Here is a 27,639-nt window from a genome sequence, read left to right as displayed (position 1 = left end):
CTCTACCCTATTACCTTCTTTCCTTCCTTCTTAACCCTCCCCACATCCCAGCCATCATGTCGAAGACATTTACCAAAGACGACGTTGCGTCGCATAGCAAGGCGGCTGACGGCCTCTGGATTATCGTCGACGAGGACGTCTACGATGTAACCAAGTTCCAGGACGAACACCCTGGTAAGCACCAAGTTCTCGCCACGCTGCCCTGACGGCGCGTCGCACAATCCATTCCATTACCCGTAGGGGTTGCGCGAGACTCACATGTGCTGACTATGGGTGTGCCAACAGGTGGAAAGAAAAGTACGTCTTTTTGCGCGCGCGGCGCTACCTCCCCACGAAACCCTGTATTGATCTTGTGCACACAGTTCTCCAGCGCGTGGCCGGAAAGGACGCCTCAAAGCAGTTCTGGAAGTACCACAATGAGAGCATTCTGAAGAAGTACAAGGGCCAGCTGCAGATCGGCTCGTTGGACACCAAGAAGGCGGCTGCCCCGGCCCCGGCCGCGGCCCCCAAGAAGGCTGCGCCCAAGCCGGCAGCATCTTCATCTTCAGATGTTACTCCTGCCGCGACGGCGGCACCGCAGGATCCGTTTGGCGAGCTGATTCCCTTTTCCGATCCATCCTGGTATCAAGGTGTAAGTGAACCCGTGGGGGGAAAAACGCGGTTGGGTTGTGTCTGACGGAGACTAATGCGTGTGCGCGACTATTACAGTACGCTTCACCCTATTTCAACGAATCCCATGCCGCCCTCCGCGAAGAGGCCCGCTCATGGGTCGAGAGCGAGATCGAGCCGTATGTCACCGAGTGGGATGAGGCCAAGGAAGTCCCCGCCCACATCTACAAGCAGATGGGTGAACGGGGCTACTTGGCCGGTCTGATGGGCATGAAGTTCCCCCAGCAGCACACTCCGTACCGGGTTGAGTCTGTGGGGCCCGACCGCTGGGATCTGTTCCACGAGATGCTGCTGACCGACGAGCTGTCGCGCGCCGGCAGCGGTGGTCTGGTGTGGAATCTGTTGGGTGGCTTCGGCATTGGCTGCCCGCCGATGGCCAAGTTTGGCAAGAAGGAGCTCGTCGACCGCATCCTGCCTGGAATCCTGGCTGGCGACAAGCGCATCTGTCTTGCCATCACCGAGCCCGATGCCGGCAGTGATGTTGCCAACTTGACCTGTGAGGCCAAACTCAGCGAGGATGGCAAGCATTACATTGTCAACGGCGAGAAGAAGTGGATCACCAACGGTATCTGGGCCGACTACTTCACCACTGCCGTCCGCACTGGCGAGCCCGGCATGAACGGCGTTAGCGTTCTTCTCATCGAGCGTGAGGCTGGCGGCGTCAGCACCCGGCGCATGGACTGCCAGGGTGTCTGGAGCAGCGGCACAACCTATATCACATTTGAGGACGTCAAGGTCCCCGTGGAGAACCTGATCGGCAAGGAGAACCAGGGCTTCAAGGTGATCATGACGAACTTCAACCACGAGCGGATCGGGATCGTGATCCAGTGCGTGCGATTCGCTCGTGTTTGCTACGAAGAATCCGTCAAATACGCACACAAGCGCAAGACCTTCGGCAAGCGTCTGATCGACCACCCCGTCATCCGCATGAAGCTAGCCCACATGGCCCGCCAGATCGAAGCCACCTACAACTGGCTCGAGAACATCATCTTCCAGTGCCAGTGCATGGAGGACACCGAGGCCATGCTCAAGCTTGGCGGCGCCATCGCCGGCCTCAAGGCCCAGGCCACCACCACCTTTGAGTTCTGTGCCCGCGAGGCCTCCCAGATCTTCGGCGGTCTGTCCTACAGCCGCGGTGGCCAGGGCGGCAAGGTCGAGAGACTATACCGTGATGTCCGCGCCTATGCCATCCCCGGTGGCAGTGAGGAGATCATGCTGGATCTGAGCATGCGCCAGAGCTTGCGCGTCCACGGGATGTTTGGCATGAAGCTGTGAGCTGATCTCCCTTGGATGATTTCTGTTCGGTGCATCATATAGACCTTTGCTGGGGCTTCTTGCTTCTTTTCTTAAATTCTTTCGATGCATCCCCATACCTGGGGAGTTTGAGACATATTCTGGCTAGATATCCTGCCTTGTGACGGCATTTTCTTTTTTTTTCATTTGTCATGTACGATATTGTTTTTTGGTGACTTGGATAGAACAATTTGACTATGTTTGTTTAGCACTTTTTTTGGCTCTTGGAGTGGGTATGTATTTTGCAAGATAAAGTATTACCCTCTTCAGTAGACAAGCTTCTGTAGTGCATGGATGTTGAAGGACTTTGTAGGAAGTACATCTTACAAAGTGGACCAAGTTGTCTCGCATAGATAAAGGAACAAGCGGCCATCGTGCGGAATCAGTACGGCGGGTCACGCTGACCTACCACGCAGCCGGGCTCACTTCCACCTCGCGCATTTCACCTCTTCGTGCCGTGCAACTCATTCCCCTAACACACTTTCCTCAGTTGACACACCGCTCTCTCAAGGGTATAATAACCAACATTCCCCCTCGGGAAGTGTGTCCCGGTTTTCCCTATCTCTTTTCAACCCCCGATCTGCGAGACTGGGGCTGCGAGTTTCTCCGTTGGCAGTCGCGGCACTCGGACAGCCCGCAGGTCAGGTCTGCTTCCTGCCACTTCACCTGTCCCCTGGGTGTCTTCATTGCTCCATTCAGCTCGGCTGTCCCCAGCTTGCGCGTTGGACAGTCTACTGGCTAGACTTTGCCTCTCTGTCCACCCGACTTGGGAGAAGGATTCTTTGAGCGAGGTGCGTCGTCGCATCCAAGTCCCCTTCTTATTTGCCTACTTCTGGCCTGTCTTCGATTCTGTTGATGCTAATTTATCCGTCACATCTTAGTGAAGTCTACAGATCAATTGGGCACGCCCGACAATCTACTCTTTAATATCCACCCGAATTATCACCCGATACGATGTCCAATTTTCTCAATCAGGATTTCGGTTCCGAGGACGAGGACGATGATTTTAACCCCATTGCCCACGCCGACTCGGATGCCGAGGAGAAGGAGGCGAAGGTCAGTGATCGCTCCCTGATGGGGTTGGATGAATTGTGTACTGATAGCAGGGGGAGACACAGCCGGCGAAAGAGAAACCTAACGGTGCCGACGATGATGTGAAAGACGAGGGCGATGCGCCAGAGGATGAAGATGATGATGCAAAAGATGCCGCGGAAGATGAGGACGGCGACGATGATGATGACGAAGAGGGGGAAGAAGAGGAAGAAGAAGCCGTTTCGGTGAGTGACCCGTGTGGTACACATATCAAAAAGATTACACCATAGCTGATGGCTGCATTATTCTAGGGCCGACCTCGCAAGCGCAGACGCGGTGGCGTGCACTCGTTCTTCGAAGAAGAGGCCGGTGTGGATGAGGAGGAAGACGAAGCTGAGGAAGAGGAAGATGAACTCGCCGAGCTCGGTCATGAAATGCACCCGGACGACCTCGATGCCCTGCCCGTGGGCGCTGAAACAGACGACCGCCGCCACCGGGAGCTGGATCGCCAGCGTGAGATCGATGCGAGCATGGACGCAGAGAAGCAGGCGCAAATGCTCAAGGAACGCTACGGTCGGAATCGCGCAGCGGCGTCGGACGCTCTCGTGGTCCCTAAACGTTTGCTGCTCCCCAGTGTGGAGGATCCCAGCATCTGGGGTGCCCGCTGTAAACCAGGCAAGGAGCGTGAGGTCGTTTTCTCGATTCAGCGGAGAATTGAGGAGCGCCCCGCTGGCTCTCGGAACCCCATCCGCATTATTTCAGCCTTCGAGCGTGGAAATGTCATGCAAGGCTGGTTTTACTGTGAGGCGCGCCGGCAAGCCGATGTCGTCGAAGGCCTCGAAGCTATTGCCTTCTACTACCCATCTCAAAAGATGACTTTGGTTCCGGTGAAGGAAATGCCGGATCTTCTTCGTGTTCAGAAGTCGGAAGAACTTCTGCCTGGTGGTTGGGTCCGCATTAAGCGCGGCAGATACCAGGGTGATTTGGCACAGATCGAGGAGGTTGAGACGAATGGCCTGAATGTCACCGTGCGAGTCGTTCCCCGACTGGATTATGGCATGAATGAAGATGCCGCAGCGGCCCGCGGCGTCGATGCGAAGCGCAAACGTGGTGCCGCCAATATGGTTCGCCCCCCGCAGCGTCTGTTCAGCGAGGCGGAAGCAAAGAAGAAGCATGCGAAGTACCTATCAGCCACTTCTGGATTGGGTGGAAAGTCCTGGAACTACCTTAACGACAATTACGTTGATGGGTTTCTCATTAAAGATATGAGAGTCAACCATTTGAATTCCAAGAATGTCAACCCTCGGCTGGAGGAGGTGACCATGTTTGCTCGTGGCGGCGAGGATGGTACGGCGAACTTGGATCTGGCCTCGCTGGCCGAGACCTTGAAGAACTCTACCGCCGAAGACTCTTACCAACCAGGGGACCCCGTGGAGGTGTATCGAGGCGAACAGCAGGGCCTGGTTGGTCGCACGGTGTCGACTCGGGGCGATATCGTCTCATTGCAAGTCACCGAAGGTGAACTTACCGGTCAGACCATTGACGCGCCTGTTCGTACTCTCCGCAAACGCTTCCGGGAGGGTGATCACGTCAAGGTGATTGGGGGCAGCCGATACAACAATGAACTGGGCATGGTGGTGCAGGTCAAGGATGATACCGTCACCCTTCTCAGCGACATGAGCATGCAGGAGATCACGGTCTTCAGCAAAGACCTCCGCCTCTCTGCCGAAATGACTACTGATGGACAACTGGGCATATATGATGTTCAGGACTTGGTCCAACTTGAGTGAGTTTTTAGAGCCTGAATTGAGTTCCCCGAGAATTCGCTAATCTTATTACAGCGCCGCCACGGTTGCCTGTGTCATCAAAGTCGACCGCGAGTCTCTGCGAGTCGTGGATCAGAACGGTTCTGTTCGCAATGTCCTTCCCACCCAAATTGCCAACAAGATCGTTCCTCGCCGCGATGCAGTAGCAACTGACCGCAATGGCGCCGAGATCCGAAATGGCGATACCGTCCGCGAGGTTTACGGGGAGCAGAGAAGCGGCGTCATTCGCCATATCCACCGTTCATTCCTCTTCTTGCACAACAAGGCGCAGGCTGAAAATGCCGGTATCACTGTAGTGCGAACAACAAACGTCGTCACCGTGTCGGCGAGAGGCGGCCGGCCTGCCGGACCCGATCTCACAAAGCTGAATCCCGCCCTGAATCAGCAGGCTGGAAGAGGTGGTGGTGGTGGTGCAATGCCACCTCCTCAACGTGGCCGTGACAGGTTGGTCGGAAAGACCGTGACGATTCGGAAAGGTCGTTACAAGGGTCTCATTGGTACTGTGCGGGATGCAGACGACTCATCTGCTCAGGTTGAGCTCTACACATCCAACAAGCCCGTGATTTTAGCCCGGGATATCCTGACTCCCAAAGAGTACGTCAGAATTATTTTGATGTTCATACGTTCTTTTCACTGACCTTTGGCAGCCCCGTTTCCAAACAAACGCTTGATATGGGTCGTGGGAGAGGCTCCCGTGTACCATTCGGTGCATCTGGTGCTCCCCCGGCAAGAGATGGATGGCAGGGTGGTCGGACCCCCATCGCCGCCGCCGATTCTTCAAGAACTCCGGCGTGGGGAGGGTCATCTTCACGTAGTAGGTTGGGTCTGTTCCTATTCACAGATAGAGATGCTAATGAGATTGCAGCACCTGCTTGGGGTGGCATGAGCAGTGCCGCGGCCGGGGCCGGTGGCCGCACTCCGGCATGGAAGGCGGACGGATCACGCACTTCAAACCCCTACGATGGAAGTCGCACGGCCTATGGCGGGCTTGGAAACCGCACTCCCGCATGGAATTCTGGCTCCCGGACCCCATACGATGGAGGATCTGGCTTCGATGCCTTCGCTTCTGGGTCTCGCACTCCTGGCTGGGGTGGTGCTGGTGGTGCCAACGCTGGCAATCGCACCCCTGCTTGGGGCGGACTTTCCAACGGTCGAGACCAGCGAGATTTCGATGACGCTCCTACGCCCGGTGCTAGTTACAATGCACCTACTCCTGGGGGGTACGCACCAACGCCAGGCGCATCCGCCCCGACCCCTGGCGCATGGCCTGACAATGCCCCCACTCCCGGCGGAGCTTTCAGCGCGCCTACCCCCGGCGGTCCCTCCAAGCGAGGCTATGATGCGCCGACGCCTGCTGCATACCCCTTCGATGCACCGACACCGGCGATGGGTGGAGGAGGCATGGCTGCCACGCCTGGAGCAGGCTATGGTGGGGATGATGGTGGACCGCGGTACGATGAGGGCACCCCCAGCCCGTAATTCTCAAATACTTCTTTCCAACTCCTTCGAAGCATTAAAATGGCTGCCGACTACACTTTTTTTTTTGTCTTTATCATTGGCCGCAGGATGGATGGGACGGGATCAGCTTCTCATGTGTATTCTACTTTAAACATCGATGTACTTGACAGAACAGCAACAAATGACAACTTGATTTGGGCTGAAAACATCACCGGGACTCTTGAATTGCGCGATCAATGATCTCAGCTGCCCATAGGCACCGTTCGTCCTGGAAGCGCGGCGCGACGACTTGCACTGCGCAAGGTGCTCCATCTACTTCGTCTGGGTGATCTAGAGCGCAGTCAGAACGAGTCCTTTAGTCCACCAACAACTAGGCACACTTACAATCCGGCTGCACCTCATCTCCTGTTTTTATCTCCTCGGGGTCGAGCTCCTTCGACGCCTTGCCAAAGGGAATGATACAGGCCGGATACTAGATCTTCCGTGAGCAAAGAGGCAAGAACTTCACAGACGAACAACTTACATCAAGCAGGTTCCACAAAACCGTATACGGCGGCCATCCAAAGGTATCATATGCAACAGCCGTGTTCTGCGCCCCAGGTGCCAGAATCACATCCAGTTTCTGCTCAATCCATACTCGGCGCCATTCATCGCTCACTAGCTGTCTGGCCACGTGCAGCGCCTGGATCGTCTGGAACGGCTCCAGGCCTTGCTCAACAGGCCAAGGACCCGAGAACATCGGCGCCGCGAATTTGGCTACCGAGTTCACGAGGGGCTCCCCGCTGGCTCCGATGTGGTCTTCATGTGGACCGTAAGTGAAGTACTGAAATGCCAAACGTGAAGCATATGCAACGGACAGGTATTCGTTGCTAGGGTTTTCAAGGCGAACGATGCGGTGGCCTGCGCGTGCTAGACGCTCGATTGCAAGGTTGAGAGCTCGTTTGATGGGGGGATGGAGCGGGAAATGCTGATCCTCGGCCAATACCCCGATATTCAGACTTCCGTTTTGACCATTCTGGTGCAGATACTGCTTCCACGGCGCTCCGACAGCCGTGCAGTCAAACTCCCACGCGTTTCCGTCTCCGATCACGTTTTGCATCAGCAGCTGCAGATCAGCAATGCTGTGTGCCAATGGTCCTGCGGAAGGCTTGATGCCAGGCATTCCCTTCATTACACCAGATACCTGTCCGCCAAATGGGATGCGATCTACTGTTGGCTTGAACCCGTACACCCCGCAGCATAGAGCAGGGATACGGATTGAGCCCGCGACGTCAGTGCCCACGCCTAGGATCGAACCGCGGAATGCAACCAGTGCGCCCTCGCCACCGCTGGAACCTCCGGCTGTGAGTGAGGTGTTGTGCGGGTTCAAGGTACGACCGAAGATGTTGTTATCTGAGTCTCCCGTCTGGAGGGATTAGGAAAGATTATTGTTAGCCGTGCCGAAGCACGCGGAAGCAAGGACGGGGGTGATACCCGTACATACCATCATGGTCTGCGGGATATTAGTCTTGACATACAAGACGGCTCCCAGCTTGAGCAGCATGCTGACAAGCGCCGAGTCGGACATCGCAGGTACATGCTTCAAGAACGACACGTATCCCACCGTGGCTTGCGTGTCCTGAATACAGAAACTGTCTTTCAGACTAATGGGCAGGCCATGGAGAGGGCCAAGGGGCTGTCCCTCTCTGCGCAGATATTCATCTAAGAATTGAGCTCGTTCTAGAGCCTGCGGGAAGAAAGTCTCCGTCAAGCAGGATGTCTACATACGTACCGACATCAATCAGCATATCGATTCTTGTGCTAGAGCATTGCAGTTTCTACATACCACCTGCTGTGCAATAGCCGTCCGCTTACAAAACGCCGTAGTGACAGCTAGCGAACTAACCTGTCCAGACGCTAATTTCGGGAGCAGCTGGCTGGCGGTATACTTCTCTGTCAAATCCAGCTCGGTCTCAGATAGAAGCCCGCTGCGGCGCGGGAGGTCATACTCCAGTAGCCGGCGCGGAACCTGCGCTAGGAGCTTTTCATCGAGGATCCATTCACTTGGGATCTTCTCGCGGCATTCGCGCTGCTTATGCGCGACGAGATCTCGCCAGTTCATGTTGCTACTGGGTATTGGTGCGTTGGTATTTGCCATTGAGGTTCTGTGTATGAATAGAGGTCTGTTCTCGCGTCCACTTGTGGTCTATATAGGAGAATGAAAAATGGCCGAGGTCAGAATTTCACGATGCCGTATTCTCTATCCGTGTCTTAAGTCCTTCCCCGCACCGCTATCTCTAGCGGCGATGGTTGCGTCTACCTGCCGAATTAGGAAACTCGCTACAATGCCGGTCTCTGGCTTTTATCTAAATCGTATTTAGTGTTTTAGAGGAACATTGTTCTAAATGCCAGGTAGAGGTTGATCCCTCTATCAATTAATCACTTAATCAATCCTCCAATCTGGTTACAAGTCACGTCTAATCCACTAGAAAGCATAAGCCCTCATCTCGCTATTGCTCACCGCGCCACCACGTCTTCTGGCCGAACGCCCGGGAAATTGGTCAAATGGTACGCGTCAATCCAGATCTTCTCCCCCTCGCATGTCATTATTCCAAGGCACACCAACCCGTTCAGCCAGTTGTACGGCCCAGGTCCGGTCTCAATCCGTAAGTGCGAGAAGAATTCGACGTCGTCCTGCGATACTGTCGCCGGTGGAACCATTTCTGGGTTGGCTTCCACATGATTTGCGTACTCTGTGCCTGTACCGGGCCGGTAGAGCCCGTGTGCGCGAATGTAGAGGTAATGGTTGTCTGTTGTGCGGACGGTGTAACGGGCGTCTAGGGTCATGGACTGCGAAGATTAGTATAGGGGAAGCAGAGATAAAAGAGATAGAGAGCCAAGGAAAAGAAGCTCCAAAATAATCAGTGGAAAATAGAAAATTCTAACTGACATGTGTTCCTTTTACCACGGTTGCCCAATCTGCTCCACCTAGCGGAAGCACTTCGCCCTCGATGCCGCGTCCTTTCATGCTGCCGCGGACAATGTTGGCAATACTACGAATGATGCCTGCATTGTGGGGTGCACCGATATTAATCTCCTCTTTGGCAATGTCACATTCAAGCCGGTACAGGAACGAGAGCGAGGGCTGGCGCATGCGCGGACCCTGCGGAAAGAAGTCATTACCTGGAGACGGAGAGGCAGACATGATGACTATGATAATGATGAGATAAGGTAGGAAGATAGTTAAGATATGTGAGAGAATGAAAAACGTCTCTTTTGTATGCGCTCTGGGCGGACTCGAACGATGGATATCTATGAAGCCCGAAGTCTCCGCACTCCCAAACAAGTAGGTCGTCCCACCCCAAGTTTATCTGATCTCGGTATTATAGGCTTTCTGAAAATCAGAATCTGGCCAGGCATCAAACAGGGCAGGTACAAGAGGTAGTATCTGATTAGCGAGGCTGTTTACTTCTAGCAGGCAGAGGCCGGCTAATTTCAGCTTTACTCCAACTTTCTTCTTCCCACCATCATACTCTTTTTTCTCTCCATTTCCTCACCCACCATGCCGTTCGCTCAAGCTCTTCTCAGCGATGACACGATTTCTGTCACAGCTCGCCAGCAAGCTCTGGACCGCATTTTTTCTGACCCAGGTATTCCAGGCTCAACCACAACCTCCTCCTTCTGGCTCCAAGAGCCGCATCCGCGCTTCACCCAGCAGACCCCGACTACGACTACATTGCCCAGCGAAAGCGATATCGTAATCATCGGCTCTGGAATTACGGGCGTCTCTATTGCACGTACGCTACTACAATGCCGTGCTCGGGATTCTTCCACGTCGACACACCCAGCCGTCGTCATGCTCGAGGCTCGCGGCATTTGTAGCGGTGCCACAGGCCGTAATGGCGGCCACATACTCGAAACCGCAGATGAATATGCTGAGCTTGCCAAAGTCTTTGGCGAGGACGCTGCGCGCAAGACATTACGGTTCCGTCTGTCGCACCTGAAAGAGATGCTTCGGGTTGCGGATGAGTTTGGTTTAACGGAGGAGGCGCAGGCTCGCAAGGTGCAATTCCTCAGTGTGTTTTTCGAAGATGACTCGTTCAAAGGGGCACTGGATAGACTGCAAAAGTTTCAAGAAGGTCTCCCTGAAGAGTCAGCGGAGTGGACTGCCTATGAGGCCGATGCTATTCCGAAGGTGAGTCCCGCTCCTATACGATTATCAGCTCATTCTCACCCCACCTCAGGAGTTCGGGCTTTCTCGCTCGCGAGGCGTCATTACTGGTCCAGCTGGCGCTCTGTGGCCATACAAGTTTGTGACAGGCATGTTGTCCCGTCTGCTGGAAGAGCATCCGCAGGATTTCCGCGTCGAAGAACACACAGCCGTGACCGCTATCCACAACACATCTTCAACCAAGGAGCCGCGCTACAAGGTCGAGACTAGCCGGGGCACCATATTTGCCCATCACGTCATTCATTGCACCAACGCACATGTTGGCCACTTGGTCCCAGGCCTGCGTGGACGCATCTTCCCCGTGCGTGGACAGATGTCGGCGCAGACACCCGGTGACCGGTTCCCATGCCAGGCAAAAGAACATTCCTGGCTTTTCAATTACGAGCGTGGCTTCGACTACCTTACCCAGCTTCCAGGTGGCCAGATGATGCTTGGCGGCGGATTCGCGCAGGGTGAGGGCGGCGGGATTGCCGATCTGGGCATCGCAACAGACTCAACCCTAAGCCTGTACATTGACATCCACCTCTCGGGCGCTTTGAGCGCCATCTTCGGCCGCCAGGCCTGGGGCCGTGTGAACGGCGATCCCGTTCAGGCAATGTGGACGGGCAACATGGCTTTCAGCTCAGACGGGTTCCCCTGGGTGGGACGGTTGCCTGCTTCGATGACACGTCGTGGCAGTGGCGGTAGTGACTCCTCCTCTCCCTCTCACAGTAACGGTGCCGAATGGGTGTGTGCAGCTTTTGGTGGCGATGGTATGGTGCAGGCCTGGCTGTGCGGCAAGGCCCTGGCCACCATGCTCCTCGTGCAGGACCGCCGACTTGCCCCAACTGCTGACGTCGATATCTCGTGGTTTCCAGACCAGATGCTTGTTTCTGAAGAAAGAATTGCTGCCGCGGAGTTGCCAGATACTGTGGCTGACAATCGTCGCCAGGCGAATCTGTAGAACGAGGAGGGTTGCGATAGGGTTTCGGCCTGGTCACGCTGTGTAATTTGCTTATTTTCTCTTTGATTATTTTCTTTTGTCTGCCTAACAATAGCGATCCACGTTTTATTAGAGCTCAGACAGAAAGCTGGTACGTTGGCTTGCGTTCCTGTTCTCTTCGTATCTAGCGTATCATGAGATCTAAGACTTCATATCAGGACCTACTATGCATACATTATGATTCTAAATGAATGGAAAAAGACTGAGAACCTTCCGCATATGGCCGTTTTATCTAATTATTTCACCAAAAAAAAAGCAAAACGACGGCATGCAATTATACGTCACGGCTATGTCCAGAGCTGATCAAGAAAAAAAGAAAGGAAAGGAAAAAACAGAACTAAAATCGCACAAGAAAATATCCCTAGGCCAGGCAACTATATTTCTTCCCCCTCGCACAAAGACATCAGAGAAATTCCAGAAGCCAACAAAACGACCCAAGACGTCGGACACGGGTGCAACAACGTCAGTGTCCCAGCGCATGTCCCTGCTCCTCGACCATGCGGTAATACCGCGCCGCCATGGCACGGCGTGCATCCTTGCCGAATATTATCATGGGGATAATAGACATGGTAACGCCCAGACATATGAAGCCACAGGCAATAAACATGTTCTGCAGACCATCATGTTTCATCCACGGGGAGATGGCGAAAGGGATGCCGATACTGGCCGCATTGCGGACGAAGGCCACCCCTGTAAAGGCATCACCGGTGATCTATAGTAGACAATTTTATTAGCAAGGGAGCCCGGCACACACATGGGGTGGTGTATATACATACATCACGATAACTATCAATCACGAGAGTCAACGCGGCATCGCTGATGCTGCCAAGGCCGAAGCCGAACAGTGCGCCACCGACACTGGGATAGATCCAGTGCATACCCTGTAACAAGACCGAGAAGTTAGCGGGGTCGGAGATGTCCGGGCGAAACAAAAATTCCAAAAAAAAATATGCTAGATGCAAATGCAGGTGGTGCTGCGCGCAGTGTAACCTTACCCGAGAAATGGTGGCACCGAACATAATCAAACCGCCTGCCATGGCCACTGCCGGTAGGTGCAGGATGTACAGACGCATTTCCGGCTCATAAAATCCCTTGTTTCGGCGGGAGAAGTACAGAATCGACCAATCTCCCAGGACACCGCCGTAGACGGCGCCGATAAGGTTGCCAATAAATGGACCTAGGCTCATGAATCCGATCTGCTCGGGTGTGAAATGATAGGGTGCCAGCGGGAATACGAGAGACAGGACATTCGCCGTGATGGTCAGCCATATGACACCGGCAGCGTACTGAAGGGCGGCGAACATGACCGGCGGGAAACAGATGAGCACATAGAAGGGGCGATAGTAGTGCGGCCAGATGGGCTCTGGAGTAGCCGTTACCAGGGCGAGGCGCTTGCGCCATGAATTATGAGGAATAGTCAGATCTAGCTCGCGGTGCAGATTATTGGGCTCGACAGGGATGGAGGTCTTAGTATCTGCTTGGGCCTTGGTCCTGAAAGCCTGCTGGTCGAGATCTTTAGCGGTGTCCGACAAATCGTCATCGCTTGATCCGGAGTGCACCTGGCCTGTGAGGACAGGCACGTACTTGGTTTCCTCGTAGGCAACCAGAAATATGACCATGAGAATAGCATTGAAGATCCCCATGGTACGGTACGACCAGCGCCAGCCCTGGGCGGTAGCCTGGACACCCGCCGCCATGGGAGTCAGGAAGCTCTGTTGTGGAATTATCAGCATAAGCACCCAATCTCGGACATGGATACATACACCAATCATAACCATGGTCATGTACAGGCCATTCATGGTGCCTCGGTGGTGGACGAAGAACAGATCGGCAATCTGTGTAACGTTAGCCGGCTGGTATAACCATCAAATCAGGGCTCAGTTACGGTAATCTCCGCGATAGCTTCATTCGTTGCACCGCCCAGGCCTTGTAGGAGATTGGTGACGTACAGCTCTGTTAGGCTGTGCATGTTGGCGGTCCAAAAGGTAGTGACCAGCATCAGCGCCGTCGACACAATGTACACGGGGCGCCGGCCGTATTTTTTCGCGAGAGGAATGAAGAACACGCATCCCATTGCAAGACCGACATAATTCACCGACATGGCTTGGTTGAGTTGAGTATAAGAGACATGGAGGTTGACGACCATCTGCTGCCAGAAAATGGACTGGATGGAGAGCCTGCGAGGGCTGGGGGTTACTAACGAGTCCAAATAGTCTGATATTTAACCTACGCTGTGAAAATGATGGCTGTCATAGCCAGCACAATGGTGAAGTTAACTGTTTTTCGAAGCGTGCTCCAATTCTGTGGCCTAGTATCAGACCTGAACAAGCAGAAACCCACGATGCAACATACTAGGGGTTCATTAGGGTCGCTCGACGGGATTGGGTCGAGCATCACGGTTCGCTGACCATGGAGATCAATTCCATCTTCTAAAGAGACATCAGCCTTCCGTAGTGTCAATCAGGAAGAAAAGAAATACCTCGAATCAACCGAAAAGTGCCCGGGGGCAGATTGGCATCGCCAGCCTCTTCAAAGTTTCGGGCCATGTCTCGCTCGGGGAGAAGAAGATCGTTCTCGCTGGGATTTGCCCGAGATCCTGCCATGCATGCGATGGTGCAACAGTCGATATATAGAATTTTTCCTGTGTCTGGGTTGTAGACACGACCGGCCACATGATAGACGAACGGACTATCTTGCACGCCACCGTACTGGGTACGAAGCGAGATACGCAGATACCGCTCTATCTCGAGGCCAGTGGCGTAGACCTAGACATGCGGAGATAGCCCCTCGCGGATCTGGGGATGACTATCGCTGTCTCCACATGGTGAGCTTTTAGGGCTGGAGTGTGTCGACCTTCCTGAATAGGAATGGAGCGCCGCGACTAGGGGCTTGGGGAGGTCGGGTATGTTGAAGTGTAATGCTCGCCATGGCTCTGCGTTGGTCTTTCGTGTCGAATATACTGTGATTGGAAGGTGGACGCAAAATGGCCATCGCTTGATAACGCCGCAAGTCGAACCCAGTCAGACGGAGCTACGATGCAGATCGACGCTCGGACTGTCGCTCTAGGTGAGCTCGATAGTATCCGCCGCGATACTTGATTGTCCATCTACAACTTCTCCGGAGCAATGAAATGGGCTACTTCTGCTCACGACACTCGAAGGCTATCCGGAGATATGACCAGCAAGCGTGTAGTCAAACTGGATCTCTTTTCTTTGCAGAAAGGTTCTTGAAAGATCCCATTTCACCAACATTCAGCGAAACTAATAATCATTCATTCTACAGACTGTGATATTCCCTCAGTCGCGCGAACAGTAAGCCTGGCATTCTCGTCTGATCCATTGATTCGATGGCTACGCCCCAACGCGCCGCCGTGGAGCCAGCTGGACGGCGAGTCATGGAAATGGCAATATCGTCGGGTTCAGCGAGTGATACTCGAGGGCCAAGTGCTTCGCTCCGCTGGAGCATTCCAAATGGCACGCACGTTTCCACACAAGATCCAGAACGCTCCTTTCCCAGCAGCTGATGGTGCCTCGGCCATAACACCTGAGAAAGTTGTACAGGTCTCTACGTCGGAAGAGCCAGATCCCAGCTTCAGCAATGCAGATGCAGGAGCTGTTGTTTTCCTTTTTCCTCCCAAGGATAGGGTGTCGTGGTCCCTGTCCCTGATATTGCTCTCGTGCAAGCTGTGGCTGCTTGATATGCTGTATCCGGCTCGAGATAGTGGAGCAGACGACAAGGTAGGCCGACCTCTTCCCCTATCGCATCATCCCATACCCTTACCGACTTCTATCCAGCGTCTTGCCAAGCTCCTTGGCGCTCATGAAACCAGCTTGCTCTCTTTGCAAACAAAATACCCACGCCGGCGACTGTGGTACCTCGAGGTCGTCGCTGTGCATCCGGCGCTGCAATCACGCGGCGTTGGCGGGGGCGTGATCAAATGGATTCTCGAGCATATCGAGCACGATTCGGTGTATCTGGAGTGCACGCGGCAGGAGAATATCAAGTTCTATGAGAGTTTCGGGTTTCGGGTAGTGGAAGAGGTGGAGCTGGCGGATGACGAGGCAAAAGTGAAATACTGGGTGATGATTCGCTCGGAGGAAAGGGACGAAGCTCGATAGTAGTAAAAGAGAAAGAGAAGGCCTTCGCACCAAGGATAGTGGCGACGTTGTGCAAAGAGTGAAACATAGACAGCCGAATCGGGTCACAGCAGCCCCATTTCAATTCCCCTTTCTTGGGCTACCTGGTCTACACTAAAATTTGGGTCGTCTCGCCGCCACATCTCCTCCAGTAAACTTAGAATCAACTCATCCTGACGTGTGAGAAGAAGAAAGCTCCGGATTTTCTTCTGCCAGTCAGGTCGGGGACGCAGAACGGTGATTTCTAGCCCGGCAACAAACAGAGGATAATTCTTCGCATTCTGGATGAAGGTGTCCTCTTCCGGACGCTCAGCACATGCCAAACGCAAAGCGTCAAGATTGGCCAGAATCCGCCCTACAAGAATCGTTGCATCCGCAGGACATGCGCCGGGCTGACGCCACGCTGAGACACTCGAGGACTGCTGCTTTCCAGGTAGGCGAGCTTGCTGTCGCAGTGTGAGGATACCTGCCAGTCGGTGTGCTTCCCACAGATAGCATTGCAAGAAGTCTCCAGGATTTCCAGGCCAGTCCCAAAAGCTCTGCTCAGTTGTTTCGATGCCAATGCCCGCGAACAGATCCAGAAGGGAGCGAGGCAGGCCACTCACAGGCTCAACGCCTTCTTTGGGTTCTGCGCGCTGGCAATAGCTCCTCCAAATCCCAATACAGGGAGTCTGGCGCCCGATCACAAAGATCGGAAAGTCCATCACCCCCATGACCTCCAGAAGATGCGTGCGGAACTTGGACCGGGCGGATGGGCGATGCAGGTTCTCAAGCAGGATGTTGTGCATACCTTCCAGATGCATCGTCCATGGAAACCCATGCATCAGCTGGACAATAGAGAGTTTTCTGTCAGAAGCTTATGTTGCTTTTTATCTCCGGAGTACCTGAAACATGGAGTTCGGGGCAAAGGGAGACGGGTGACGTACGCCGACGCTACACAACAGCAGGCCAGCGGCCAGCGTTCCATCCAACAGGGTGGTGCTGCATGCCAGCTCTGACCGAAATGTTCGAAGCGCGGCATCGAAGTACTCGAAGAACCGCGGGGTCAGACTGGGTGCAAGTGAGAGCTGGAAGGCCAGGCAGGTCGTGTATAGTGCGCTGGATTCCCGGCAGAGCTCCGGGAGACGCGGTTGGAGCATGCTCTCCTTTGCAGTTGTTGAGTGAAGAACATTGATGCCCGAGTGCAAGACTGCGCCTGATCAGTCTTCGAATGACCTGAGTTTCCAGGAGTCAGTCACTCACATTCTTTGAACAGGGCCTCATCGCTGCTGCTTGTGTCTTGCCCGGGTGAACTCCCCTGCTCATCGCTGGCGGTCATCACATCTACATATTCTGCCTGTCAATATCAGACGGCAGAGAAAATGAAAACATATAGGAAGGCAACCGACTATCCGAATCCAACTGCCGCGCCCCTGCGGCCCTCCTCCGTTCTCTACTCAGATCTCTCTGTCTACCCTTTTGCCTCTGCGGCACACTCTCCTTAACGGGCTTATCAGCGCCCATAAAATTACCGCGCGAGGCAATCCCCGAGCCCCATCGCAGCCGAACCTCATAGCCCTCGCAGGCGACGCCGCGCTGCTCGCAGTTCCGACACGTCGGACGGGCGTTATCGCAGCGCCGTCGACGGGTCTTGCATGTCCAGCAGCCTTGATGTGAGCGGGTCGACATGCCTGATTGAAGTGAATCCTTGCACGAAGACCGTTGGCAACGCTGCGCGGGAAGTAGAAATGCGGGGAGAGAAGGCAGGTGTGGATCAGCGCTTGGGCAGTGCGCGATAACGGGTCTGACTGCCTGATCGGGGCTGGATGGGAATGATCTTGGACTATAACGCGGCAGGACATGGCATCTGGGATGAGTTGGAGAGATATATTGCATTCCGGACGTCTTATTCGAAAGCTCTTCATTGGATATATTGAAAAAAAAATGTCGTTCCAAAGCCCTAGTTCAACCTGCTGCACCTCCATCCCCGGCCTGGGCACATTGGACGGATTACAATATGAAACCGGTGTGCAGCAATTTTGTGGCATTCCATATGCTCACCTATCAAAGCGTTGGACACGATCAATATTAAAGACGGCATGGAAAGGGGGACATCATGATGGGACTCGATTAGGGTATAGCAGACCTACCCAAGCGAAAAAAATATATCTCTCATTAACAGGACCACAGAAATGACTGCCCAAGCCCTAAAATCGACGGCGACGACAGCGACGACCTAGTCCCTGTCCCACCAGCAGCGCATTTTCCCAATCCACCTTATGTAGATGAACTATCCGCTCTGGTGATGAACATCGTCATTCCCTGCGCCATCAACCCAAATACCACCAACAAAGCACCATTTCCCGTCCTGGTGTATGTCCACGGCGGATCCCTGCTCTATGGCGGCGCCAACCTCCCAATTTTCGATGCAGTCAACCTTGTTTCCCACAGCGTCGCCATCAGCCAACCCATCATAGTCGTCAACTTCAACTACCGCGTCGGCATTGGCGGATTCCTCGCCGGCGACGCTATTGCGCGCGAGCTGGCGCGCGATGGGTTTGCCGGTAGTGGGAACTTCGGATTCACAGATCAGCAGGTTGCGTTCGAGTGGGTGCAGCGGTATATCCCGTTCCTGGGCGGAGACGCCCACAATGTCACGGCGGTGGGCGAGTCCGCTGGTGGTATATCCATCAGTAACCAGCTCCTAGCAGCGAAGCCACCGATCTTCAATCGCGCAGTGTGTATGTCTGGATTATCTGCTGCTATCCCGGCGTGGACGATGAAGCGGCATGATCGGTTCTTCGGGGACGTGTGTCGCCATTTTGACATCGATCCTACAAGCTCAGATGCCCTGGACAGACTCCGCGTTGTACCGCAGCAGGAACTTGCGAATGCAACCCCACTTATTCAGGGCGTGGCCTCTGGCACAGGGAATCCTTGTCTGGATGGATGGTTTTATGGAAATTCGGACCCGCGGGATATCCACGCTCCGCCAGGCTGGCTGGAGGGACTTATGCTGGGTGATACCTACCATGAAGGCGTGATCTTCCACCTCAATTTGCTGGAAGAGGACTATGAGAGTATTCGCCGAATTCTACAAACCTATATCGAGGACGGGGTATACACAGACCGAATACTGGATGACTATGGGATCAACAAGGATCTGTCTCATGAGGAGCTGCTCCTCCGCGTTGAACATATGTGTGGCGATGCCATTTTCAAGATTCCCAATTACGTGCTGGCGCAGACATGTCTGTCCAAAAATGTGCTATATGGTACTACCTTGTTTATGTATCACTTCGACCAGCGATCTCGCATCCCGAATGCGTTCGAGGGAACGGCATACCATGCCCATGAACTGCTCTATTTATTCGGGAATCTAGACAACGCGTTAAACAAAGATGAGTGCCGCATGGCGCGGGAGTTTGCATCCGCATGGATTCGTTTCGTGAACGGACTGGAGCCATGGGATGCTAGCGGAAAGAAGTGGATGGTCTGGGGTCCAAACAGTAGCGTGAAGCTCAAATCAGAAGGAGAAGATGATATAGTAAGAGACTATGCTCGGATGAAGAAGGTCTTGAATCTAGGGAGTGGCGAGATATGGAAGAAATGGCTGGCTGGTGTGGATGCTCTAGTAAATCATCGACAGCATTGGGAAGAATAGATAGATGGATAGAAAGTCACCACGGCCACCACCACTCGGTTCGGATGCATTGGAACAATAAAAGATAACGCTCTCGAGACATAAAAAGTCCCACAACTCCTTGTCTGGTGCTGTATGTCACCAAACCAAATAGCGTAATGCGAAGTGAAATAAAGTGGGATAAAAAAAAACCATATTTAGAAAGTATATCCCGCAAACGGATAACAAAAAGAAGAAAAAAAAAGAAGTGTACATATTACAAGAATCAGTTAACCGGCAAGGCTATCAAGGCGGAACAGCACGAGCCAAGATCCTGATATTGTCCACGAACCCCTTGACGAGCTCTTCGTACTGGTTATTTGGGTTACCTTCCATGGCAAGGTTACCTTGGCGGCGGATTTCGGCAGCAGATGCCTCAATCTCGAGCTCGTGCTCGAAATCATTTTTTGTCGGAGGCTAGAAGCAACAGGTCATGTGGTCAGTGCATGCTTTTGAGTGGCACAGCAATCTGGGTCCTAAACTCACCTCGGCGCGAGCCACCTGTGTCAAATCGACCTGATACGCCAAATGTCGGTAGCTCATGCGATCCTTGTTGCGCTCGCCGCGGCCGCCTTTGGCTGCGTCTGCGATGGTGAGGTTGTGGATGTCGCCCTCGTACTCCATTTCCAAGTTCACACTCACACGCCAGTCCACGTGGGTGCTGGGGCTGTAGACATCGAAATCGGCGACGCGACACTTGATGATCTTGGCAAGAACCTCGCCAGTGCGCTGGTCAGTCGTCACGCGGACTCGGGGTTTATGTCGGGGGTTCAAATTGTGCCGGATCACTGGCGGTAGGTCGGCCGCAGAGACCTCGTAGAATGTGTCTCGCTCCTTTTTATGCGCATATGAGAGTGGAATGCGATTTGGGTTCGTATGCGGTAGGGATTCTTTGACAGCGTCGTTCAGAAAGTTATTCATGGCCCGGTGTTGCTCCTGTAACACGGTTAGTATCCGTCGTAGGTATGCGAATCAGGAACTTACAATGCTCATATTGCTCTCAAAAGATGTTCGGAGCATTGAGTTCTTGCGATTAATAACGCTCTCGGTCAGGATAGGAAGATTCAGCCGCTCTGATCGATCCATGTCCAGAACACGGCCTAACTTCGCCTCAACCTCAATAATCGCGCCCTGGCCCGCGGCGGCCGAGCCCGCGGCGGCCGAGCCCGCGGCGGCCGAGCCCGCGGCGCCAGCGGCCACGTCGTTTCTCAATACCACATGTTCGAAAAGGAAATCGCAGAGACGCTTCGTGACTTCCTCATGTGGAATGAATCCGGTAATGGAAGGCTCCCATGGCCCAAGAGAGCCAACTTCTTTTGAAGCTGCTGGCGGGGGTTGTTGCACCGAGGGCCCATTGGTGTTGGTTGAAGGCGCGATTGACCCTCGACCCATTGACGGAGAGTGTACCGCGGGCCCTGCTACCGATGACGACCGTCTGCGCTCGGTCCAGGAATCCTGATGCGCGCGTCTCGCATGTTTTGGAATGGGTGGCTGCTGGTTTGGGATCATTGGGCATTTGCCTTTGGATCGAACAGATCTCCTAGCATAGATAGGAGGCTCGTTGTACCTCCTCCTCTTCGGTTTGGGTGGTTGTACATCAACGCTTGCGCGGGGAGCCGGCTCGTGGTCTATGTCCATCTTCATCGAGGGTGCGCGCGCCCCAAACGCAGAAGGCGAGCTGTCCACCTGCATCCCTGGCGCAACGGACGCGACATGTGATCCCGGACCTGCCACTGGAGGTGCTTCTCTGGTCTCTGGGGTAGTGGCGACGTTGTTCGTTCGGGAGGTGGGCTTGAAACCCACACTCTCTACCGGTTCTTGCTTCAGCCCCGCAGGGGTAATTTGGGGAGCTGGATCAGATGGTCGAGAACTGAGAGGCGACAAGTGTTTCTGGGTCGCTGGGGACTGAGTTTGTGGTGAATCACGGGATAAGGCATCGTGCGCGGGCCGCGGGCTAGAGAGTGGGTTTCGGGGAGAATCGTGACCGGAGGACGGAGGGCGGGCAGATGACGGCGAACGACGCGACGAGAAGGCAGGCGGTGGGCCAAGAGGCGTACTGGGGACCGAGCGATGCGCAGAAGGAGAGAAATGTTGCGGTGGAAGAGACTGCGGCGCGGCAGACGGTGGGCTGTCGCGAGGCCGGAAGGACTCGCTCGGGGCGCGTGGGTTCGCCGTGACCGTCTGAAGAGAGTGGGAACGCTGCTGCGCAAAATAGGACTGCTGATCGGGATGCTGGGCTCCCGCGCTCATGGGATGTGGCGTGTATGGTGAAGCCAGTGGAGCGGCGGGTTGCGGCGCGTTATACGGTGGCGGCGCACCGAACGAATCTCGCGCTCCTGGCGTATAGGGAGCCGGTGCATATTGGGGGCTCTGGCTGCGATGCGATTGTACCGCAGTGTTCAGAGGCGGTGGTGCGTTGAATTGTTGGTAGGGCGATTTGGTCGGGCCGTAGGGTGAGGATCGATCGGGGGAAACGTGGTGGGCCTGCGGTTGTGCGGGTCGCGCAACATATTCTGAAGGATAGGGCATCGGCTGATGGGCGTGCGCCGGATGCGATGGCTCCGATGGAGGACTCGAGGATCTGGCGGGAGGGTTGGAGGCGCCGCCGGCGTCGCTGTTCATGATGGTGCGCAAATCCATGGCGACGGCATCCAGGGTCGCGACGACCGAGAATTATCGATGCGAAGGAACAATCGAAGGCGACATCCAACCCAGCGGCAGAGTCGAGTTCAGAGCAGAGACAAGGCCGCGGTGAGTGGGGAGGTGATGGAGGACTAAGAGGGAACGGAAGCGAGGGAGAAGGAAGAAGTTCGAGTTCAGGGAGCTGGGCGGATCATCGCCGCTTTGGGTATACAGGCCAAAATAGAGCACCGAGAGAAGTGAGTGAGAGCGAGTCGGGATGGATGTTTGGAGAAGTGAGTGGTCTACTTTTTTCTATCTCGTACGAATTTCTCTCTGTTGGATAGGTAAGAACCTCTGATAGGTCGTCTAGCTCCATTGATTGACTAGGATGGTGCCTTAGAGCTGTCCTTTCTTGGTCTTTGGGGGCGAGAGAGCTGTGGCCCCCATCCCTCTTCGTTCTGGGGACCAAACAGAACATTCGAGCGGCTAACCCTGTTGCTCCTGCCTGATACACCTGTCTTCCTCTTGAGGCCAGAGTGGTATATACCGGGTCATGTGATCTACAATGCTGAGTCATTCCTTCGATCGGAGTCCAACGAACGAGAACTATACCTGCTCTCAAGTAGTGAACTTTATAAAGTGCTAAAAGTAAACTTTGCAATCGAGGCGACGCGATGGTAATCCATCGCATCAATTGCCGAATGTGAAGAACCCTCAAACAGGCCACCTATGCTGACATCACCACCCCGATGCGACTGCACACGGGTGAAACTGGACGCAATTGGAACAGATCATCCTCCTCCGCCTGGGGCCAAAGCTGACCGAGAAGGTGTTGTCGCGTTGTTCCTTTCCACACCAAGACAGACACACCGGCACACCGGCACAGAGGCACAGAGGCACAGAGGCACAGAACCTACTACTCTTGGGTTGTCACTGCTTGATTCGCTGTGCGGCTCAACTTGCCAAGCCTGTCTGTCGTGCCAAGCCTGGCTATCGTGTCCGCTGCTGACGTATGCCCCTGGGGCAGCGGAAACGGTCCCACCGACGCCTGAACTGTTCTCCAACTCCCATTTACCAACCGTCGCGGACCCCTGATTTTCCACGGAAACAAGCCTTGATGTTCCTCGACTACTAGCGCGGGCTCTGTCAAAGGCATTATCAGCGCGACGGACGGGACCCGCGCCATGTCGATTCGCCGCTCTTCCAAATCCGCCGCCGATGCGATTCCCGCGGGCGACATTGAAGCCGGTGGCGGGGACACAACACGATGGAACGGCTTCTCTCAATTTCACCCGTCCAATATCCTCTCGCACTCCCACCCGTCGGACGATTGGCTCGATAATGCGGAAAATACATTTCGGAAACTGACCATCTGGCTCACGCCCAGTTTTCTGCAACAGTATGTCGGGGGCGAGTCCGCGGAGCCGGCCAAGCTGCACGCCATCGCCGCGCTGGATGGCTTGCGCGGATGGGCCTGTCTGCTGGTCTTCAACTTTCATTTCCTCTTCACCTACACCTGGAAGGTCGCCGTCGGGTGGGGATTCGCGGGCGAGAATTTCGGAATCCACCAGCTGCCCTTCCTGCATCTGTTGATCTCGGGCCATATCCAGGTCGCCATTTTCTTCGTCATCTCGGGCTATGTCCTCTCCTACAAACCCCTCAAGACCATCCGCAACCGCCAATTCGATCAGACATTCACCACCCTGGCCTCGTCGACCTTCCGCCGTGGCCTGCGCCTCTACATCCCCTCCTTCGTTGGACTCCTCTGCGTCTTCATCGCGGCCCGCGTCGGTCTCTACAACTACTCCCACGGTGTCATTAAAGAAGGCCACACCATCCTCGGCACCAACGAACAACACCCCTCCGTCTACAGATCCTTCAACAAGCAATTTTGGGACTTCTACAAAACCCTAGCCGCACTCCTGAACCCATTTGATTGGAACCTCTACTACAACTACTACAACCCGCACCTATGGACCATCCCCGTCGAATTCCGCTGCTCCATGGTCCTGTTCGTGACTATCCTTGCGACCTCGCGTTTGGTAGCAAAAATCCGCATGCCGCTGGTCGCGTGCGTGATCTGGTTCTGCATGCGCTACGGCCGCTGGGACGTCGTCCTGTTCTTATTTGGTATGCTCATGGCCGAAATCGATTTGGTCAATGGCACATGGGAACGCCCGAACACGCCGACCGCCGCGGTCGCGGACGACAAGGCGCATTTCCACGTCAGTGCGGGGACCAAGGTGACCATCCGGCTCTCGCGCCGCCGCCTGTGGATCACACTCTTCATTATCGGGCTCTTCATCGGCTCGGTGCCAAATCTCGGGTTCAAATGGACGCCTTTCTACAGTTGGCTGTGGCACCTCACCCCAAAACCCTACCCCGAGCCGCACCGCTTCCCACAAACCATCGGCGCCGTGCTGGTCGTCTTCTCCATCAACAACTGCCCAGACATCCAGACTCTCTTCGTCAACTCGTTCTCCCAATACCTAGGCAAGATCTCCTACGCCTTTTATATTGTCCACGGACCCATTCTCCATTCACTGGGCTACGCCATCATGCCGTCCATTTGGCGCCTTGTCGGCAAGGAAACTGATTTCCAATATTGTATGGGGTTTCTGATCGGATGGTCCATCTGCCTGCCCGTCTCCATCTGGGCGGGTGACCTTTTCTGGCGCGCAGTCGATATTCCCAGCGTGAAGTTTGCGCGCTGGCTTGAGAATCGTGTCATCGTGAAACCAGGCCTATCACCCCCATCTGCTCCTCCGACCTTGAGCACTCCACACATGGCATGAAGTTGTACCTCATGATCAATTGGAGAAGGAAAGAAAAAACCATTCTCGTTTCCCGTCTCACTTGGGTATTTTTGCTACCTGCTGCGCTGCGCGATTCACCGGATATCCCGTTTCGTCTCTTTGCGGTTTCGCGAGTCTTGTCTCCGTTATTTGTGCTGGGTAGACGGCTTTCTCTTGCAATTTTTGTGTATTACCTTGTATATATGGATAGATGGATGTGTGTCGAAGAATATATTCTAGGAGTTTGCTTTGGGACCTTAATCAGGTTTTCGGCTTTCGATATGTGTTTCATTCATTCGTTGACTCGTACCAACAAAAACAGATCGAGAGGAGGGCCTATCGGTTATAACAGCCAACCACAAACAAGCGTAAAAAAGGACGGGTTCTCGCTCGACTCGACACCATGCAGAGACAGACACACCAATACCAGTCATGGGAAGGCCACCAGGAACAATAGCAAGGACAAAGAAGTCGGGACGATGAACGGGGAATGTTCCAAAAGGAATTTGTGCTGGGACAGAGTGATAAATCAAGACATAAGAGAAAACCCATCTAATGCAGGAGAGAGAACACACAAAAGAAAAGATCCTTGAATCCTTAACCGAATCAAAAAAAAGAGAAGAAAATGAATTTTAGCTTTCATAGCGCAACGCCCCAAATGCCTCTCCCGCCGCAAACTCCAAGCCACTCCCGCGGGTGACCCGAGGGGTTCGGCCCACCTTGTGGGGACCAGCTGATATTCGAGACTTCATAGTCACACTGCCAGGCGGCGGCGGGGCCACGGTCAGAAGTCACGGACGGGGCACCGGGTGTGTGGGCGACGGGTGGAGAGAGAGGTGCGGAGTTCTGTTGGTTGATCAGGTCCCAGAGGAGGACGAGGGAGTCATCGCCACCGGAAGCGAGAACGCCACGTCGGTTTGGTGACCACTCGACACAGTTGAGTGCTGCAGAATGGCCCTTGAGCTCGAGGAGGGCTTGGCCCGGTTGTCGTACGTCAAGAACGCGAACGACGCTCGAGTCCTGGGAGAAGGTGGCGAGGAGATGGGCGTCATGTGGAGATGCTGTGATTGACAATTAGCTTCTGTCAGAGGGATTGGAAAAGTCAAAGCTGCGTACCTGCAATCCGCAGCAGTGGCGGAGGCCAGGGCCCGTTGTGTGACGGACCAGATGGGCTGGCGTTGCCGGGGCTCATCGCTATTCAAAAATGAGTATTGTAAATTTCGAAGATGGGAGAGATGACTTACGCTTTTCGTTCTTGTCGGACGGTTCATAGATGATAGTGCTATGTTCGAGGCTTCGCAGATCAAACATACGCACACTACCATCAGCGCCGCAGCTGACGAATACGTCGACGCTATTCGCACAAAAACGCACATCGTAGACTTCCTTGTCGTGGGCGATCAACTGAGTTTTGGCAGTTAATGTAGGGATATCCCAGATGGTGCAGGTGGTGTCAATGCTGGACGTGATAATCAGACTAGGGGAAATCGTATTCCAATCTAAGGATGTGATCGGGGCGGTATGCTCAGGAGATTTCGAATTCGAAAGCAGGGCCAAGGGGGAGAGCTTGGATGGGGGTGTACTTTGCTGGCCCGTAGGACGCGTGATGGTATTCGAGCTCGGGACAGGCTGAGAACTGGGCAGTGACCATAACCGAAGGTGATCCCCAGACGTGGCCAGCAAATCAGTGGACTGTTTCTGGGATGAGGGGGGCTCCCAAAGAATCCGAGTCACCGGGTAAGAGTGCGTTGCCTCAGCGGTCTTCACATAATCCAGTTTGATCTCTCCCGCGGCGGCATCTGGGGTGTCGGGATCTGGCTGAGAGTAGTGTGTGTCTATAATTTGGATCTGGAAGCATATGTTAGTATCATCGAAGCAGCTGGGGGACAAAGAGGCACGAACATAGTTGTGGTTATCTTCTAAGTAGCTCCCCAGGGCCAGTTTGCCACCAAAGGAGCCAGATCCTCCCGCAATGGGCCATTTGCACCAATCCACTGCATATATGGGCCAGGGGGCCAAATAGTTGCTGTTACTTGGCACCTGGGTCTCTCCGTTGTATGGTAACGAGCCAGGACTCATCAGCGAGCCAGCAAACAAATGGTCTGCCGACGGCCGAATATCAGCCAGTCCCAAAGGCGAATACTTGGATCCTTGCGGGGTGTGCGGTGGGAAAGCCCCAGGAGAGGTGGGGAATTTGGAGTCTTCTGGGGCACTGTGTTGTGTGTACAGCGACTGCTCAAAACCCGCCGGGCTGGATCGAGAATGTCCATGAGAGTTGATCATGCTGGAGCGATGGCTTTGTTGTGACTGTTGTTGTTGCTGTGGCAGGGTAGGCAGCACTGATGGGGCAGTGTTGGCAGACACAGCTGGGGGACGATTGAGACCTCCTGGTTGGAGGGCTCCAGGCAGGGCACTGTTGCCGTTGCCTCCACTAGCGCTTGCGTACTGCAACTGCTGCACCGTTATTGAGGGGACCGATGCACTGGCGTCGGGAGTGGTTGGGTATTCATGAGAAGAGGGCTGGCGCGCTAGGCTCGGGTTAATCAGCCCGGTGGATGGGATGTGAAGCTCCTCTGGCTGGCGACCGAACACAGATGAGCGGCGGGGGGAGTCGAAGGGCTGTGCAGGGTTTGACATGGTGCAGCCAGCACTAGATGAGGAGGGCGACGAGTGGGATGGACCGATCTGTTGTCCGCGGGGGAGCTCCACCGATTCCCTGTCGTGGATCGGTGCCAGCGGGTGCGGGAGGGCTCAAGATGGCGGAGGGGAGCGGCGGGCGGGGAGAAAGACGAGCTTCAAAGCAGCTCTGAGCGAAGAGGCAAGGACGTCAGGGACCATACCAGATCCAGAATCAAGGAGGGGAATTCACAATGGCATTCTGCCAGACGGAGGAAGCGTAAACAGGTCAAGGGCCAAGGCACCACTTGGGGGGGGGGAGCATGACCAAGCGCCGGT

At 54.5% G+C, this 27,639-nt stretch overlaps 12 protein-coding genes across 12 annotated transcripts; 6 read left to right on the top strand and 6 right to left on the bottom strand.

Annotated features, from left to right (window-relative positions):
- Positions 1-56: 56 nt before the first annotated feature.
- Positions 57-1,944, top strand: PFLUO_LOCUS7948 (uncharacterized protein; the record flags this gene model as incomplete). Its single annotated transcript, XM_073785634.1, has 4 exons — positions 57-174; positions 286-297; positions 363-631; positions 709-1,944. 4 exons carry the CDS (start codon positions 57-59, stop codon positions 1,942-1,944), a joined length of 1,635 nt encoding a protein of 544 aa, XP_073641970.1.
- A 972-nt stretch (positions 1,945-2,916) lies between these two features.
- On the top strand, positions 2,917-6,299 carry PFLUO_LOCUS7947 (transcription elongation factor spt5; the record flags this gene model as incomplete). Its single annotated transcript, XM_073785633.1, has 6 exons — positions 2,917-3,018; positions 3,069-3,239; positions 3,306-4,780; positions 4,836-5,414; positions 5,468-5,634; positions 5,686-6,299. 6 exons carry the CDS (start codon positions 2,917-2,919, stop codon positions 6,297-6,299), a joined length of 3,108 nt encoding a protein of 1,035 aa, XP_073641969.1.
- Positions 6,300-6,486: 187 nt separating this feature from the next.
- PFLUO_LOCUS7946 (uncharacterized protein) lies at positions 6,487-8,415 on the bottom strand (the record flags this gene model as incomplete). Its single annotated transcript, XM_073785631.1, has 5 exons — positions 6,487-6,608; positions 6,663-6,750; positions 6,802-7,683; positions 7,762-8,037; positions 8,104-8,415. 5 exons carry the CDS (start codon positions 8,413-8,415, stop codon positions 6,487-6,489), a joined length of 1,680 nt encoding a protein of 559 aa, XP_073641968.1.
- A 359-nt stretch (positions 8,416-8,774) lies between these two features.
- Positions 8,775-9,462, bottom strand: PFLUO_LOCUS7945 (uncharacterized protein; the record flags this gene model as incomplete). Its single annotated transcript, XM_073785630.1, has 2 exons — positions 8,775-9,107; positions 9,223-9,462. The coding sequence occupies 2 exons, from the start codon at positions 9,460-9,462 to the stop codon at positions 8,775-8,777; spliced, it is 573 nt and encodes a 190-aa protein (XP_073641967.1).
- A 357-nt stretch (positions 9,463-9,819) lies between these two features.
- On the top strand, positions 9,820-11,431 carry PFLUO_LOCUS7944 (uncharacterized protein; the record flags this gene model as incomplete). The annotated part of the gene is made up of 2 exons (XM_073785629.1): positions 9,820-10,452; positions 10,481-11,431. 2 exons carry the CDS (start codon positions 9,820-9,822, stop codon positions 11,429-11,431), a joined length of 1,584 nt encoding a protein of 527 aa, XP_073641966.1.
- Positions 11,432-11,933: 502 nt separating this feature from the next.
- On the bottom strand, positions 11,934-14,073 carry PFLUO_LOCUS7943 (uncharacterized protein; the record flags this gene model as incomplete). Its single annotated transcript, XM_073785628.1, has 8 exons — positions 11,934-12,182; positions 12,247-12,351; positions 12,466-13,182; positions 13,234-13,305; positions 13,356-13,647; positions 13,701-13,771; positions 13,823-13,899; positions 13,950-14,073. 8 exons carry the CDS (start codon positions 14,071-14,073, stop codon positions 11,934-11,936), a joined length of 1,707 nt encoding a protein of 568 aa, XP_073641965.1.
- An 867-nt stretch (positions 14,074-14,940) lies between these two features.
- PFLUO_LOCUS7942 (uncharacterized protein) lies at positions 14,941-15,588 on the top strand (the record flags this gene model as incomplete). The annotated part of the gene is made up of 2 exons (XM_073785627.1): positions 14,941-15,207; positions 15,265-15,588. The coding sequence occupies 2 exons, from the start codon at positions 14,941-14,943 to the stop codon at positions 15,586-15,588; spliced, it is 591 nt and encodes a 196-aa protein (XP_073641964.1).
- An 83-nt stretch (positions 15,589-15,671) lies between these two features.
- Positions 15,672-16,745, bottom strand: PFLUO_LOCUS7941 (uncharacterized protein; the record flags this gene model as incomplete). The annotated part of the gene is made up of 2 exons (XM_073785626.1): positions 15,672-16,433; positions 16,533-16,745. The coding sequence occupies 2 exons, from the start codon at positions 16,743-16,745 to the stop codon at positions 15,672-15,674; spliced, it is 975 nt and encodes a 324-aa protein (XP_073641963.1).
- Positions 16,746-17,890: 1,145 nt separating this feature from the next.
- PFLUO_LOCUS7940 (uncharacterized protein) lies at positions 17,891-19,249 on the top strand (the record flags this gene model as incomplete). The annotated part of the gene is made up of 1 exon (XM_073785625.1): positions 17,891-19,249. One exon carries the CDS (start codon positions 17,891-17,893, stop codon positions 19,247-19,249), a length of 1,359 nt encoding a protein of 452 aa, XP_073641962.1.
- A 264-nt stretch (positions 19,250-19,513) lies between these two features.
- PFLUO_LOCUS7939 (mRNA-capping enzyme subunit beta) lies at positions 19,514-21,907 on the bottom strand (the record flags this gene model as incomplete). Its single annotated transcript, XM_073785624.1, has 3 exons — positions 19,514-19,684; positions 19,754-20,203; positions 20,252-21,907. 3 exons carry the CDS (start codon positions 21,905-21,907, stop codon positions 19,514-19,516), a joined length of 2,277 nt encoding a protein of 758 aa, XP_073641961.1.
- A 1,166-nt stretch (positions 21,908-23,073) lies between these two features.
- PFLUO_LOCUS7938 (uncharacterized protein) lies at positions 23,074-24,684 on the top strand (the record flags this gene model as incomplete). The annotated part of the gene is made up of 1 exon (XM_073785623.1): positions 23,074-24,684. The coding sequence occupies one exon, from the start codon at positions 23,074-23,076 to the stop codon at positions 24,682-24,684; it is 1,611 nt and encodes a 536-aa protein (XP_073641960.1).
- A 639-nt stretch (positions 24,685-25,323) lies between these two features.
- PFLUO_LOCUS7937 (uncharacterized protein) lies at positions 25,324-27,321 on the bottom strand (the record flags this gene model as incomplete). Its single annotated transcript, XM_073785622.1, has 4 exons — positions 25,324-25,745; positions 25,801-25,878; positions 25,929-26,532; positions 26,587-27,321. 4 exons carry the CDS (start codon positions 27,319-27,321, stop codon positions 25,324-25,326), a joined length of 1,839 nt encoding a protein of 612 aa, XP_073641959.1.
- Between the last annotated feature and the right edge of the window lie 318 nt (positions 27,322-27,639).

This window comes from Penicillium psychrofluorescens (assembly GCF_964197705.1).
Source record: "Penicillium psychrofluorescens genome assembly, chromosome: 5".
Taxonomy (NCBI): Eukaryota; Fungi; Ascomycota; class Eurotiomycetes; order Eurotiales; family Aspergillaceae; genus Penicillium; species Penicillium psychrofluorescens.
This window is presented reverse-complemented; position numbering and strand designations above follow the sequence as displayed.